Source organism: Palaemon carinicauda, chromosome 7 (assembly GCF_036898095.1).
Source record: "Palaemon carinicauda isolate YSFRI2023 chromosome 7, ASM3689809v2, whole genome shotgun sequence".
Lineage (NCBI taxonomy): Eukaryota > Metazoa > Arthropoda > Malacostraca > Decapoda > Palaemonidae > Palaemon > Palaemon carinicauda.
The window spans coordinates 169,137,309-169,151,210 of NC_090731.1; the positions used below are offsets into that span (position 1 = coordinate 169,137,309).

Sequence of the window (13,902 nt, forward strand, 5' to 3'; positions counted from 1 at the left end):
TTTTCAAAACAATAATGCAATTCTGTATATCTACCAGGCAGATAACTATAGTTACGATTAATGTAGGCTTTTTCGGATAGTTATGCTGTAAATTGCAGTTATTTGGCACTGCATTAAATGGGTTTAAAGATATTTATTTCAAGAGTCTACTATTCTAGACTCATGGAATTTTTTTTGTTATATTGCTTACAATCGTGAAGAATATAATGATTGATTGTTACTAAACAGAAGCCCTGATTTTTAAGGTAGAATTGTGAAATGTCAGTGACCCATAGTATGTCATTCAAAGTTTGTAGCTATTAATTGTTCTAACAAATTTCTCTGTACTGACCTGGATTGCCCTTGGAGGTGCAGGATCAGATGAAGAGAAGTACACCGTTCGAGCTAACAAGAGGTCTGAACGTTCATCAAACTCCTCACGCCACTTTGTGCCTCCTATAATTCGACATCTAAAATTGTTTGATTATTTGAGTTTATAGCTGGTTTGCATCATTGCAGTAAAACAACTTTGCATGCAACTTCCCAGTGAGTAAAAAGTGGAACTAAAAAACATTTACTGTTTCAGAACAAACACTGATCCAAACACACTTCCTTGTCGGAAGGAATCAATCAAAATTCTATTCACCTTCTTTGTTCTTTGAATTAACATTATGCCCTATAATTATTGCAGGCATCTCTATCACTTTGATCATATTCTAATACAATAAAAAAATTATTCCTCCTTAACATTCCTTTGGAATCTCTTCATCCACACAGACCTTACAAACTCTAGTCAGCCATTCTATCACCACTATGCTGCAGCATCTCTTATGATCGCAAGAACTCTTGGTGTCTTTCCTTTTCTTGACATCTTAATTGCCTTCCTTAACAATCACTTTAACAAGCATTCACAGCTTCGTAATACCCCTCTCGCATCATGCATCACTCAGCTGTTCTTTTCTTCTATCCTCCACTTGTAACAAGTTTTCAAAAATACTAGTTCCACTGGGCCAGGACTATATTCATATCCGACAAGCCTCCTCCACTTGTATCTCTATTTTGTGCACTAAATTTTTCTTCTGTATTTATTGCAGAGTAACATGTTATTCTTCTAAAAATTTATTTATACGTTCTATAGTTTGTTTTTGTTTCTGGACGTCTTATTCTCTTAACTCCCTCTGATTTTCTTATTCTTTCTTTTTTATGCCATGAACTGCTCTTCTCTATCATGCATCTGCCACTCAATTAATAAATTTTTTCCTTTACTAGACTTTTTATCGCATCCTGCCACTTACAATTTTTTTTTCCAATTCCTACCCTCTCATACATTCACTCTCTTTAAGCCCTATGACCCAGTCATGGAATTTTTTAAACACCCATCAACTCCTGCCTCCATTAGTATAACCCTACCCCACAAGTATTCCATTTAATTCTCATATGCTCTTTGCATTTTCTTATCCATCTCATGTGCCTGAATAACATTTGAAGCCACATTTTCATGCTAACCATTCCTATTTATATGTCTGACCTTATCCTTTGCCCAAATAATGATAATTTATAACTCCAGTCACTCCTCTTCTTACCATTACATCCACAAACTTGCTCATCCATCCTCTTTGAACTAATTCATAATTTAATAAACTTTAACGCCTCACTTTTCTTTTCTGAATATGCATATTAATGTTCTTTAAAACCACGTACATTATGTATTCACAAATATTAAGTCTATCTCCAAACACATTTCTGAAAGATACTCTCTATTTTTCTATTTTCTATTCGTATTTATTTAGAAAATCTGTACCTCCTAACACCCCGTCTTTTTTTGCCACCTACCTTGTCATTACAATCTCTGAACACAATCACCATTTCATTCACTTTTTTTTTTCATTCATGGGCAATATACACCCGCTATCAGAAGTCTCTCTGAACACTCAGTCATAAACTGCATTCCAAAAATATTTTAATATTTTATGAAGGAATCACTTTAAAAGAAATCATTTATTGCTATAATCTAGGAAAGTAATCATGCATATGAACTGCATCTTCATAAATAGTCATATTTCACCTTAGGGCATCCACTCGGAACTTTGAGTGGAACATGAAAGTTTCTTGGCTGGATGTTCCATTGTTGCTATCATCTGTGTGGTTTTTATTTATGCTTGCTGATGAAGGATTATTTACTCCATCTGGCGTAGCCCTCTCATTTAATGATGAAGGAGACCTCCAATATTCATGATCTGTTTTGTGGATTGAAAATGATTAGTTGCTTTTAAAAGTAACAAACTTGTTGCATAGGTTTCTGTTAGTGTTACATTCATCTCAGTTTGATATCACTTCAATCGAGTTCTGCTAATCCGTAAGATCTAAAAACTTACCTGAAACCTATTTCTTACATGTTTGAGGAAGCAAGGTATTTTTGAAAGGGATCCTTAATGAATTCATCTCTCTCTCTCTCTCTCTCTCTCTCTCTCTCTCTCTCTCTCTCTCTCTCTCTCTCTCTCTCTCTCTCTCTCTCTCTCTCTCTCTCTCTCTCGGAGGACCCCATTATGCACATCTTTTAAAATCAGTTTGTTCCTATTATTCCAGACATTCATTATACTGTACTTGCTATTTCAATTACTGTATATTTTTTTACGTTGTCATCTGCCTTTGTGCCTATTATCTCGAAGTCGAAAAGTAAGAGAATTCCTTTATATTTAGGTTCTAAATTCCAATAGTATACTGTAGTCACATTTATACCCTAAAATTGAAGGCCAAGAGGCCTTCAATTTTAGGGTATAAATGTGACTACAGTATACTATTGGAATTTAGAACCTAATCTCTAGATGTTTTAGAAATTGTCTGATATTAGTTTGGGGAAAATAACAAATCATTATTGAGGTCGTACTGTACTATAATTTTTTGTGTTGGTCTGAGCTATCTTGTGGCTTTAAAATATAATTAGATGAACTAGGTTTTGTATATAATATGAACCTTTAAATATGCTCTTTGTTGAGAGCATTTATGTGTGAATACTGTAATTACCAGTTGATTTGCAAGAGGAGTTATGTTTAATTGTGGCCTAAGTAACCTATGCTTTTATTTCCTGAAAGACCCTGGTACTAACAGAGATATTTCAATATCATATGGGTACATTACCATTATCACAAATAAAAATTTCTAAGTTCAATTTTGGATGCATTTATGTCTTGGTATGACTGTACAAAGAATGCAAAAATATATACTCACGTTTCAGCGTATCTTTGCGACTTCTAGCAAACGTTTCCACTACTCTGCCGTTCATTAGATCGGATACACGAGTCAGAAGACCGTCTTCTCGTCTCTCAAATTCTTCTCTTATCTCTGATGGTGTACCTTAAGTTGAAGAATGTTGACGACTTGGTATAGTTTATATAATTATTATAAAACACCTGAACTGCATATTACTGATTTTACATGGAGGCGGCAACACTTTCTTCATCTTGACCATGAAACTGCTCAAACACTTCATGGAAGATAATTTAATTAAAATATAGTCTTGTATCTTGTGCTCTGATAGATGTAACATTACCAAATCTTGAAGAATCTCAAATTTAGCCTGGAACAGAAAAACAAAGGCTTTCCTTTTTCAATTTCTCAGTTTATGCATAAGTTTAAAATACCAAGCAATCATCAAAATATACCCACCTGATTTATCATATATTGTTAACACTAAAGTTGCTCCACATTTATGCGTAAATGGAGAATACCTTCGAACGAGCGTTTGTTTGTACTTTTCTTCTCTCCACCCTCCAGGAAAGCGTAGACGTAGCGCTGAAAAATGGTAGTTTATTAGATTTAAACAAATGTGTTGCCTTTAAAATCGGGTGTTGGGCAACTAAATCTGCAAAGCGGTTTGTCAGATATATTGTACCTTCCTCCTTGACGATGATAGGGCTTGCCCAGGTCTTCGGAATTTTAAGTTCCTTTTCCTTTCTCTTTCGGTCTCTCTCCTTTGGGAACCTAGGTGAGCTTGAAGGCTCACTCCCACTCTGTTTAGGGGGCTGCACCTGTACACCTTCTTCATGCTGTGTGACTTCCTCTGCTGAAGGAACAGGATGCTTTTGCTTAGCTGGTGTTGGTGGATTTATTTGATTTTTCTCCATAAGTACCATCCACATGGAGGAGTCATCAAGGTTGAACTGTAAAGTAATATATAAACAAAATGATTTTGTAAAGTTATCAATCCAATTGCTAAAGATTAAGGTCTTTATCATGAGCTTTGGTCTTTCCATGCTTAGTTACAGAACAGCAATATGGCATTTCATCTTCCTTCTGGACTTAATACCCTACAAGGTCCTTATTCCTTAAGCTAATGAATTCACTTTTGGCCAGATACATTTACAAGATCAATTTGGTAAGAAATTTAAAGAAAATCAGCAGGTTGTATCCTCTAACAGGGGCTGACCTTTGGAAAACATTACAGTATAATACTGTAGCTGGGACTAGAATTTTTAAAAGATATTTAGTGAGTTCTGAAGAGGATGTGTATATGTTATGAATTTAGATACAGTACTGAATTTTGTTCAAGTTAAGAAATGACTTATTGTACAGAATTTAAGAATGATTATGTTACAGTTTTTATTCTTACCATAGCAGCTGTAATAGCTTGTTCATACTGTGTGCAGGCCCAATAATTCTTGTGATTGAACACGGAATGAACGTATGTGTATGGATGATTGACAGAAGGACTCAGAATTATTATTTCGCCTGTTGTCGGCTCCACAAAAGTAGGACTCTCAATCTCTCGATCAGGAGGCAAGACCAAAACCCAGAAATGAAGAGATGACGAAAGGTCAACTGACGTGTCGGCCTCTGTCTGCAACAGGAAAGGGCTTATAGTTAAATTGGGATTTTTCATTGTCAAAAAATTTGTCGCGGAAGATATCATTCGTGACTGGTATGAAGTCATTGTACTAATTACTTTTATCGGCTTTTCAATGGATATGACATGCCGGGTAATTGTAATGGATTCGCTTTCGCATTGGAACTGTCTAACCATAATATTCAGAAATATCAATCCAAAGTTCTTACTGGTTTACATACTTTAAGACCAATTTATTATCTTGATACAGAAGGTAAATACATGTAATACCCGACCTATCAAGTACTGTACAGCATACAGTAAGTGATACTTGAATTTCATGCCAAAAACATGAACCATGTAGGTAATTCCAACTCATTATTATTGGTGCAAACTAGTCGATTTTTGTGTTCGCCACCAAAAAAAATCTGGTATCCCTTGGGGTTTCCCATAACTGTATTAATATAGTGGCTAGGAAAACTCATAAACAGGTGATTTGCACCAATAATCATGTTCAGAAATACATAAAACACAAGATAACTTGTTGGAAAAATAACTGGTTTATGTATCATCATGATTTTGTTCAGTTTCTTTTTTCTTTAGACATTTCATTCTTACTGTACAATGGAGGGACCATCATAAGGACGCTTAAAATGACTTCATGTAGATTTAATTTTTTTTATTCAATATTTTAGGATTAGCGGTGGAAAGCTGGAAATTACGTACTGTACTGTTTGGTGAAACTACGTAAAGAGGGTTATTATCGTACTGGTTGAATAGCATATTATTTCCTAAAACCATATTAATAACAGATGAATTTCTTGAATGATTGGAAATCAATACTACTGAATTTAAAAAAAATTGAAGATAATTTCTTGTTTAAGGTTCTATTTAGATATAGATAGAAAATATGTTAAGGAAATTACCCTTTTTGTTTTCTGTATGAAATAGCACATTTTATTGCTTTTAAAGACTGATTTACCGTCTGTTCTGTATTTTCACATTTTCACTTCTTTTTCATCATTTACTAATGTGTTTACTCCTCCAACTAAGTGTGCCATTACTTTTATGTGAATCGAATGGCCTGTATTGAATAGTGCAAACACAAGTTTTTATTGTATCAATTAAGAATTTTACTTGTGGCCCTTTTGTTAAGGGAATTGCCTTCAAACATCAGTATATTAATATTAAGTGAAAAACTCCATACAACACCTCATTCTGGTCTTTTTTCTTCTTTTTCTTCAATTTGGCCAGTTCTTCCTCTTCGAACGCTTTCCTTCTCCGAGCCCGCTCTTCCATGATGAGGGTATATCTGCTTCTCATATCTGGCGGAGGCCTGACTGTGTATTTAGATGTCGACGTGTCTTCCAGAGCCACCTTCTCCTGTTAGCATTTTGCAGAAATAAGAATAGTTTAATCTTTTTGTCATGCTAAGTTCTTTCGTTTGCATTACTTCCTCGGGAACAGTAAACTTTCTTTTCTGAGCCGAGTTAGAAGCTATCCATTATTTATTCTATGAGTTTATTATGTTAATGACTGTTGCAGAAGAAAAATTGATTGAAACGGACCTTTGCCTTCAGTAATGGGTTAAGTCTGCACAGTATATCTGTTATTCAAATTCAACAGTTAATGAACGTTGCTAGAGCACTTACCTTTTCTTCTGTATCAAGGTAAGGACAAACTTTTGATGAAGTATCAGCAGAAACGAGTGAATCTAGAGCATGTCCCTGGACAACAAAGGCTTGGTAACCTGCTCCCAGTAATATTGAGGCTAATGCTATGGCACATTCAGCTCCTTCACCAGTTTGCTTTTCAATCACGATCCTTGGCTGACGCAACTGGCTGGGCTGTTGCAAATTAAGATTATAGATGTGAAACCTTTCAATTATAAAAGAATACTAAAAGTCATTCAGAGAAGGAGTGTTAGTACGAGATGTAACAAAATTATTTATGAGTACATTAACACAATCATGGCTGACTAATGAGTATTTCACATACCTATTCTGATTTACAAAATCTTTTGCAGATGTTAAATGGTAGTTTTTTACCTGAAATTTTTTGTGGACTTTTTATATAAGTTTTCACATTATATAAAAAGTTACAGAGCTACTGAATTATCAGTTTGTGGGTGCGAGCAAATTGATTTGAGATTTTCACTTCTCTTCCAATTTTTTTTTTTAATTTAAATTGCATTAATATTAACTTGAGTTATCAAGTTCCTTTTTTTTTTAAGTTAACATATATACACAGAAGTATGAGTTTCACCTTGAGAACATTGTAAATCTTTTGAGCTTGCGAATATTGTTTGTAATTAGTGACTGGCCCCCATCTTAAACTCAGTATAACAATATAATTTTCTACCTCTAATAATTAAAAGAGAAAATGAAGCAAAAATGGTGATGGTGTGTGACTAAATGTTTTGGTGAGTTACTTCAAGATGTCTGGAAGAAAAATCAAGAATATAGGAAGTGACTGTTCATCTAGCAGCCCTCTTTTGAAAATTGAATGGGATTTGTATGCAATAAAAAGAGGAATTCTGAGCCCTTAAGATAAAACTTTTTGTTAAGTTTTCATAGTTTATATAGAATATATTTATTTTAATGTTGTCAATGTTCTTAATGTATTTTAATTTTCCTTGTTTGCTTTCCTCACTGAGCTGTTTTCCCTGTTGGGGCCCCTGGGCTTATAGCATCCTTCTCTTCCAACTAGGGTTGTAGCTTAGCGAGTAATGATGTATACAGTAAGTATATATATATATATATATATATATATATATATATATATATATATATATATATAATATATATATTATTGATCAACTTAGAGAATTATATCCACGTTTACGTCAAAAAATCCAAAACAAATGAGTGTTACTACAAATAACCTTTGAGATTTATAACATCCAAAGTTGATCTAATTTTTTCACCACCTCTTTGCCCTTTTTAACGTTACAATGAGGAAGTATTTATTGTTCCCTACTTTAGAATACATACCAACAAACCTGAATTCTTGGAATTATATAGACTTAACATTTCTTTCTTGATATACTTACCACGGAAGAACTTTTGGAAGGAGGCGTGTAAGTGATAAGATCAGCCAAGACTTGTGCTGCACTGGTCAAGTTAAGCAGCTGTGCAAATGGTACCAGAGAAGGCACAACAAAACTGATGATGCTTTTCTGTTGGGTGAAAAAAAAAAAAAATAAGCAAATTCTGATAATTCAAGCTGTATGACTCAATGCAGTGCTATAAACAAGTATTGAAGTTAGTGAATGTACTAAAACTACACACCTTATTCTACCAAATATTTATCATTTGTAGATATTACTGATACTGTATATAATTGCAACATTATGTAATGTAAGGTAGCCTTGTCAAAACATCAGGGATGTGTGGCTGCTGTGGTAACGTCCCTGACTGGTGAACGCTAGACTGGAGTTGGAGTCTTGCTCAAACTCGGTAGTTTCTTTGGTCGTTGCAGCCTCACCATACTTGTGAGCTAATTATTGGGAGTTTGGGGGAGCCTATAAGTCTATCTACTGAGTCATCAGTAGCCATTGCCTGGCCCTCCTTGGACCTAGCTTGGATGGAGAGGGGCTTGGGCACTGGTCATAATGGTCAGTTTCTAGGGCATTGTCCTGCTTGATAGGGCAATCATCACTGTCCCCTACCTTTGCCATTCATGACTTAGCTCTAAACTCCCAATCTTTGGACCTCTTAATTCAAGTTCTGTTTATGCTCAATAGATTTCATGATGGGGTAAATCATGACTTTATTTCACCGTATTAAAAGTATTAAAAGGGGCCCATGAATGGCAGAGGCAAGGGAGAGTGACAGCCTTAGCAAGCAGGACAATGCCCCAATGACTGACCATATATACCTATGTTCAGTGCCCAAGCCCTCCTCTCCATCAAAGCTAGGCCCAGGGAGGGCCAGACAATGGCTTCTAATGATTCTGCAGGTTGACCTATAGCCTCCCTCAAACCCTCCCCTTAACTCGCAAGGATGGTAAGGTTGCAGCCAATAAAGGAACCAACAAATTTGAGTGGGACTCGAACCCCAGTCTGGCAATCACCAGTCAGAGATGTTACCAATAGGCCAACACATTAGGGTTGTTGAGGATGCTCGTTGGTCTACCTGCAAAATCATCAGCTGCCATTGCCTTGTCCTCTTTGGTCCAAGATTGGGTACTTGTAATACATGTATGGCCTCAAGGACATTTTGCAATAGCACAATTATTGAATTACATATCCCTTGTCTGTTACTCTTGAGCAGCCTTTAAACACTTCATCAATGCCTGCCTGCTTATGTAAGCCGTCTTACAAGTAGTCTGCTAAAGAAATCTCGGAAAAATAATATGGAGTAAGTTTAACTTTACCTACTAATCTAACTATCTTGATTACGAAATGCCAGTCATTTAAACGAGAATATAATTCTTAGTTAAATTTCGTATATCTGGAAATTGCTAACATATTGAAATCCTAAGTGGTAGAGTTTTCCAAATAAGAGTAAACTACCTTTCTTTGATCATTTACAATATTACTTTTCCTGTTCTTGAAAGTGATTAATTTATAGGCGTATCACCGGTGGTTTATAAATGAACCTGATTTTTCACTAGTTATCACAAGAAGAGTGTTGCAAACCTAACAGTATTATTTCTCTCTCTCTCTCTCTCTCTCTCTCTCTCTCTCTCTCTCTCTCTCTCTCTCTCTCTCTCTCTCTCTCTCTCTCTCTCTCTGGTGATCTTAGATTTAACAATTATATTGCCTTTTAAGATAGCCATATTACTACTGCTACTTTTGAATTTTTATCTGATATTTTCTCCTCTATCAGGAATTATAGTTCCCTTATTACATAACAAAGACCATTTACTCAATTTGATTTTATAAAGGTCTTTGTAACAAGTTCGACTCTTAACTGCACTGACTTTTTACCCTTCTGCTATACTGTACCTCCAATCTCGCTTCCCTTCTTTCATTTTGTCGGTCAACCCTTTTACCTGCAACTTCGAGCCCATCCCCACCCATTGTTGCAGGCCTATGTGGGTGCTGAATAGCCTCCCTGGCCCACATTAATAAATCCCCTTCTTGTCTTCTCTTCAATTGTTCCCTTTTCTTGCTTTCTAATCTCTCCCAAGAGCAGGGTTTAAACGAGCATGTAGCCATTTACTTAGATGCTGCCCCCCCCCCATCTCTCTCTCTCTCTCTCTCTCTCTCTCTCTCTCTCTCTCTCTCTCTCTCTCTCTCTCTCTCTCTCTCTCTCTCTCTCTCTCTCTCTCTCTCCTTAGATTTCCTTAAAACCTTTCTAATTTCCTTAAATATGAAGCTTGTAGATCCGAAATTACCTTATAAATGCCTTAAAAATGACATTGAAACCATGCAAATTACGTCAAACTAAGGTAATGACAAAAGTTTAAATTCTACCCAATCTAACCTTTTCTTAATTTGCCCAACGGAAAAATGATAATTCTAATTTGCTTTCCAGCCTCACCAGCTCAATGTGGCTATAATCAGTCGGGAAAAAAAAGCAGGAATATCTTTTTAATTATCCTTAATAACAAAGCCTATGACCATAAGAAAATTACGTTAAAAAGCTAAAAGTTGGCAAATTACGTTATGACTCAGAATTCGTTTTTATTCATTATTTATGTTTTCGGAAATGGGGTGAATAGTTATCAGTGGAGTTTTTTTTATCAATTATAATTTCATTTAAAAAAAGACATAGCTCTCAAGAAATGACTTACCTGACAGTAATTCTCATTTTTCGGTGTTAGAAGTAATAGCGGTCCTCTTGGGTATAATGAATTATATCGCCTCCTAAAACTAGCAATATGATTTAATATGACTTCCTCTGCTTTATTATGGTCGGGAACCCTTGACATTTTATCAGACATATTTCTTTGTTATCAAAAATATTTGTTTGGTCCACGGGAACAACAAACATGTGACTTTATCTCTTCAAGAGAAAACAGAAGCGTTGTCATGGAAACCAGGACGCCAACTTTGCTATGCCACGAATCTCGGTTTGTTGGTTTCCTATTACTTTATGTATATCAATTGATTATGAAAATTAAAAATATAGTTTTGATTTTTATATGAAAATGTTATAATTTCTTTTGCACAGCTGCGATTTGTGATATAACCCAAACCAAAATTTCTTCATTTTAGGACCGTACACCTCCCATATGTCAATTGAAACAAACTTTATGCAATGATGCATTTAAGACTACAGTTCACTATTGTTAATATTTTAATAAATCGTATATGTTATGCTCTCGGTGGCCACGATGTTATGGATTTTGAGTTTTTTAAGCCCCCTTCCTTTGTAAATTTCTTCACACTGTAAACCAAATTCTTACCCGTGTTAGGGAATGGCTGACAATTAAAAAACTGAAATTGAATGAAAATAAAACCTTTATGGTGGTTAGAAAAACAGCCTAAGAAACTTAGTGATGTTCATATAAACGTAAGTAACAATTTGGTACCGATATCTAGTAAAGTTTGTGATTTAGGAGTATCTCCTGACTGTAACTTGTCTTTCAGTGACCAATTATAAGTAAAAATTGCGGGATATAATCTTAGAAGCAATATATGGAAATGCCTGGTTAAACTGTGTTATTACCAGGATTGAGTATTACAACTTCATCTACCAAAAGTGCAACTTCGGACATTACAAAAGACAGTAGAAAGATTGAAGATATTAAGGCTTTCAAGAACAAACTGGAGACTTGCTTTCTAATTGCTTCGATAATATGGATTTGAAAATAATTGAACAATATGCGGTGTGAAATGCTGAATGCCTTGTAATGTATACGATGCAATGAAGTACGAAAGATCCTGTAAAGAGTAGGGGTACCCTATAGTTAAAGATAAAAAAAAAAAAGAAAACCTTAAAGTAAAGTAAGTAATATCAAGAGGTCCAAAGTATACAGCAATCGGTGGAATAAGACCAAAATTCTGGTCATGTCACTACACTAGAGATTTGAAAACAAAGCTCAATTAAGGTGAAAGAAATATTTCTTGATATGTTTGAAATGCATCACATGAGGTAACCAAAAATAATTAGATATATTAAAGTTATGGATTTGAATATCCAGGTCCTCTTCAACGTAAACGATCTAAATGAATATATATATATATATATATATATATATATATATATATATATATATATATATATATATATATATATATATATTTTCTGTTATTCTTAATGTCCACCTGTTATCTGTCATTCTCATTACATGTCCTGCTCATGTCCATTTCTTTTTCTTACAAGTTGTTAGAATGGTCCTCTACTTTAGTTGCCCCTCTTTTTTCTGGCTCAGTCTTATTCCCATCATTATTCTTAACATGGCTCTTGGAGTAGTAACTAACTTATGTTCTAAGGCTTTAGTAAGGCTCCAAGTTTCTGATGGATGAATTGATATTGGTAGGATCTCATTAAATACTTTTCTTTTCAGAGAAAGTTACATTTTACATTTCATAATTATTTTGTTTACCAAATGGCCTCCCATGATTATCGTTCTTATATATATATATATATATATATATATATATATATATATATATATATATATATATATATATATATATATATATATATACATATATATATATATATACGTATATATATATATATATACGTATATATATATATATATATATATATATATATATATATATATATATATATATATATATATATATATACGTATATATATATATATATATATATATATATATATATATATATATATATATATATATATATATATACATACACGTTATGACCTAGATATAAATTGAAACCACATGTAAAGGAAGAAAAACCTGAATAATAAAACTGCATCCAGAAAAAAATATATATAATAAAAAAAAACTGCTACTATTTGATATGCGTAATAAGGAAAATTTATCTTAATATACAAATATTATTTGAAATATTGTGTAAAGTCAGAAAAGAAATGTTATACGAACTCTAAAGAACATTGAATAAAGTCAGGGTCCTGGATACAGTGAAAACTGATCAATGAAAAACCACACAGAGGAGCCGTTACAAAGATTACAACCTAATACTTGACTACATCACACATCACAGTACGCACTTCAGTTTTTGGAGTCTCGTGGTGTGTTCCATTTCTTATTTTTGTGATATTGTGACTTTTTACTGTGAACATACTTCAATTAAGTATCGATTAAGATCTATTTAAGGTAAGATTGTAATCTTAATATGGATATTGGAGACTTTGTAGCTGGTTGTGACGGACCAGTTCTAATTAAAATGTTGGTCATGATTTACCATAGCACAATATTACTAATGAAGAAAATAAGGTGAAATTATAGAACAGCTCAATAAACATTATGTAGAACCTAAGGTTGTTGTTGAGTTATATAGTCAATTCTTTTTAGCGAGGCGCATTTGCACCGACTCGCAGGGGTGCCCTTTTAGCTTGGAAACGTTTCCTGCTCGCTGATTGGTTGGACAAGATAATTCTAACCAATCAGGTACCAGGAAACTTATTCCGAGCTAAAGGGGCACCCCTGTGAGTCGGTGCAAATGCCCCTCATTAAAAAGAATTAACTATAGTAGCTCTGATATCGTAATTGGAAAGCTATGGCTTAGTGGAGAGGTATCGTCGTTAATTACATAAGCGGGGTGAATGTAGTCCGTTGGGACAAGGGAAAAATTATATAGGGGGTGAATGTAGTTTGTTGGGACAGGGCGATATCTTTCTTATTATTAGCCAAATCGTTTTTCCTTATGGGAAAGATGTTCGTTAGTATGATCCGATATACTATAATATGAAGTTATTTTATCATTTTCATTGATATAATTTACCTTTACCACGGCAATATTTTCTAAATTTAGCCCGGTGGGACGGTCTGAACGATCCCCTGGTTTCAGAATTCTTCTTGCCATTGTATAATGGTTTTTTTCTGCCATTAGCTCGCTTCGCTCGCATGAAAATAAAACATCAAGCTCGTATGTACTGGCAAGCAATAATGTTGAGCTGCGCACGCCAACATTACCAACGTTAAATATAATGGTTCTTGTTCCTCTCACGATCACAGGAAAATAAAACATCATTATATTTCACGT

The 13,902-nt window shown here is 34.3% G+C and overlaps 2 protein-coding genes across 3 annotated transcripts in view; one reads left to right on the plus strand and one right to left on the minus strand.

Moving 5' to 3' along the window:
- The window catches only part of lobo (lost boys), a 33,336-nt gene extending 22,643 nt beyond the window's left edge, over positions 1-10,693 (minus strand). Inside the window, exons 1-10 of the mRNA XM_068377603.1 lie at positions 10,544-10,693; positions 7,854-7,979; positions 6,454-6,648; positions 6,014-6,184; positions 4,589-4,816; positions 3,872-4,139; positions 3,646-3,771; positions 3,208-3,333; positions 2,045-2,216; positions 332-449 (exon numbers count right to left, since the gene is read on the minus strand). Coding sequence (XP_068233704.1) covers positions 332-449; positions 2,045-2,216; positions 3,208-3,333; positions 3,646-3,771; positions 3,872-4,139; positions 4,589-4,816; positions 6,014-6,184; positions 6,454-6,648; positions 7,854-7,979; positions 10,544-10,693 — 1,680 coding nt within the window. The remainder of the gene's footprint in view (positions 1-331; positions 450-2,044; positions 2,217-3,207; positions 3,334-3,645; positions 3,772-3,871; positions 4,140-4,588; positions 4,817-6,013; positions 6,185-6,453; positions 6,649-7,853; positions 7,980-10,543) is intronic.
- A 2,166-nt stretch (positions 10,694-12,859) lies between these two features.
- The window catches only part of LOC137644152 (kinesin-like protein KIF21A), a 34,933-nt gene continuing 33,890 nt past the window's right edge, over positions 12,860-13,902 (plus strand). Inside the window, exon 1 of one of the 2 annotated variants that reach the window (XM_068377134.1) lies at positions 12,860-13,013. The gene's annotated coding sequence lies outside the window, so the exon portion shown is untranslated. The remainder of the gene's footprint in view (positions 13,014-13,902) is intronic. The other variant, XM_068377135.1, reaches the window with a different exon arrangement.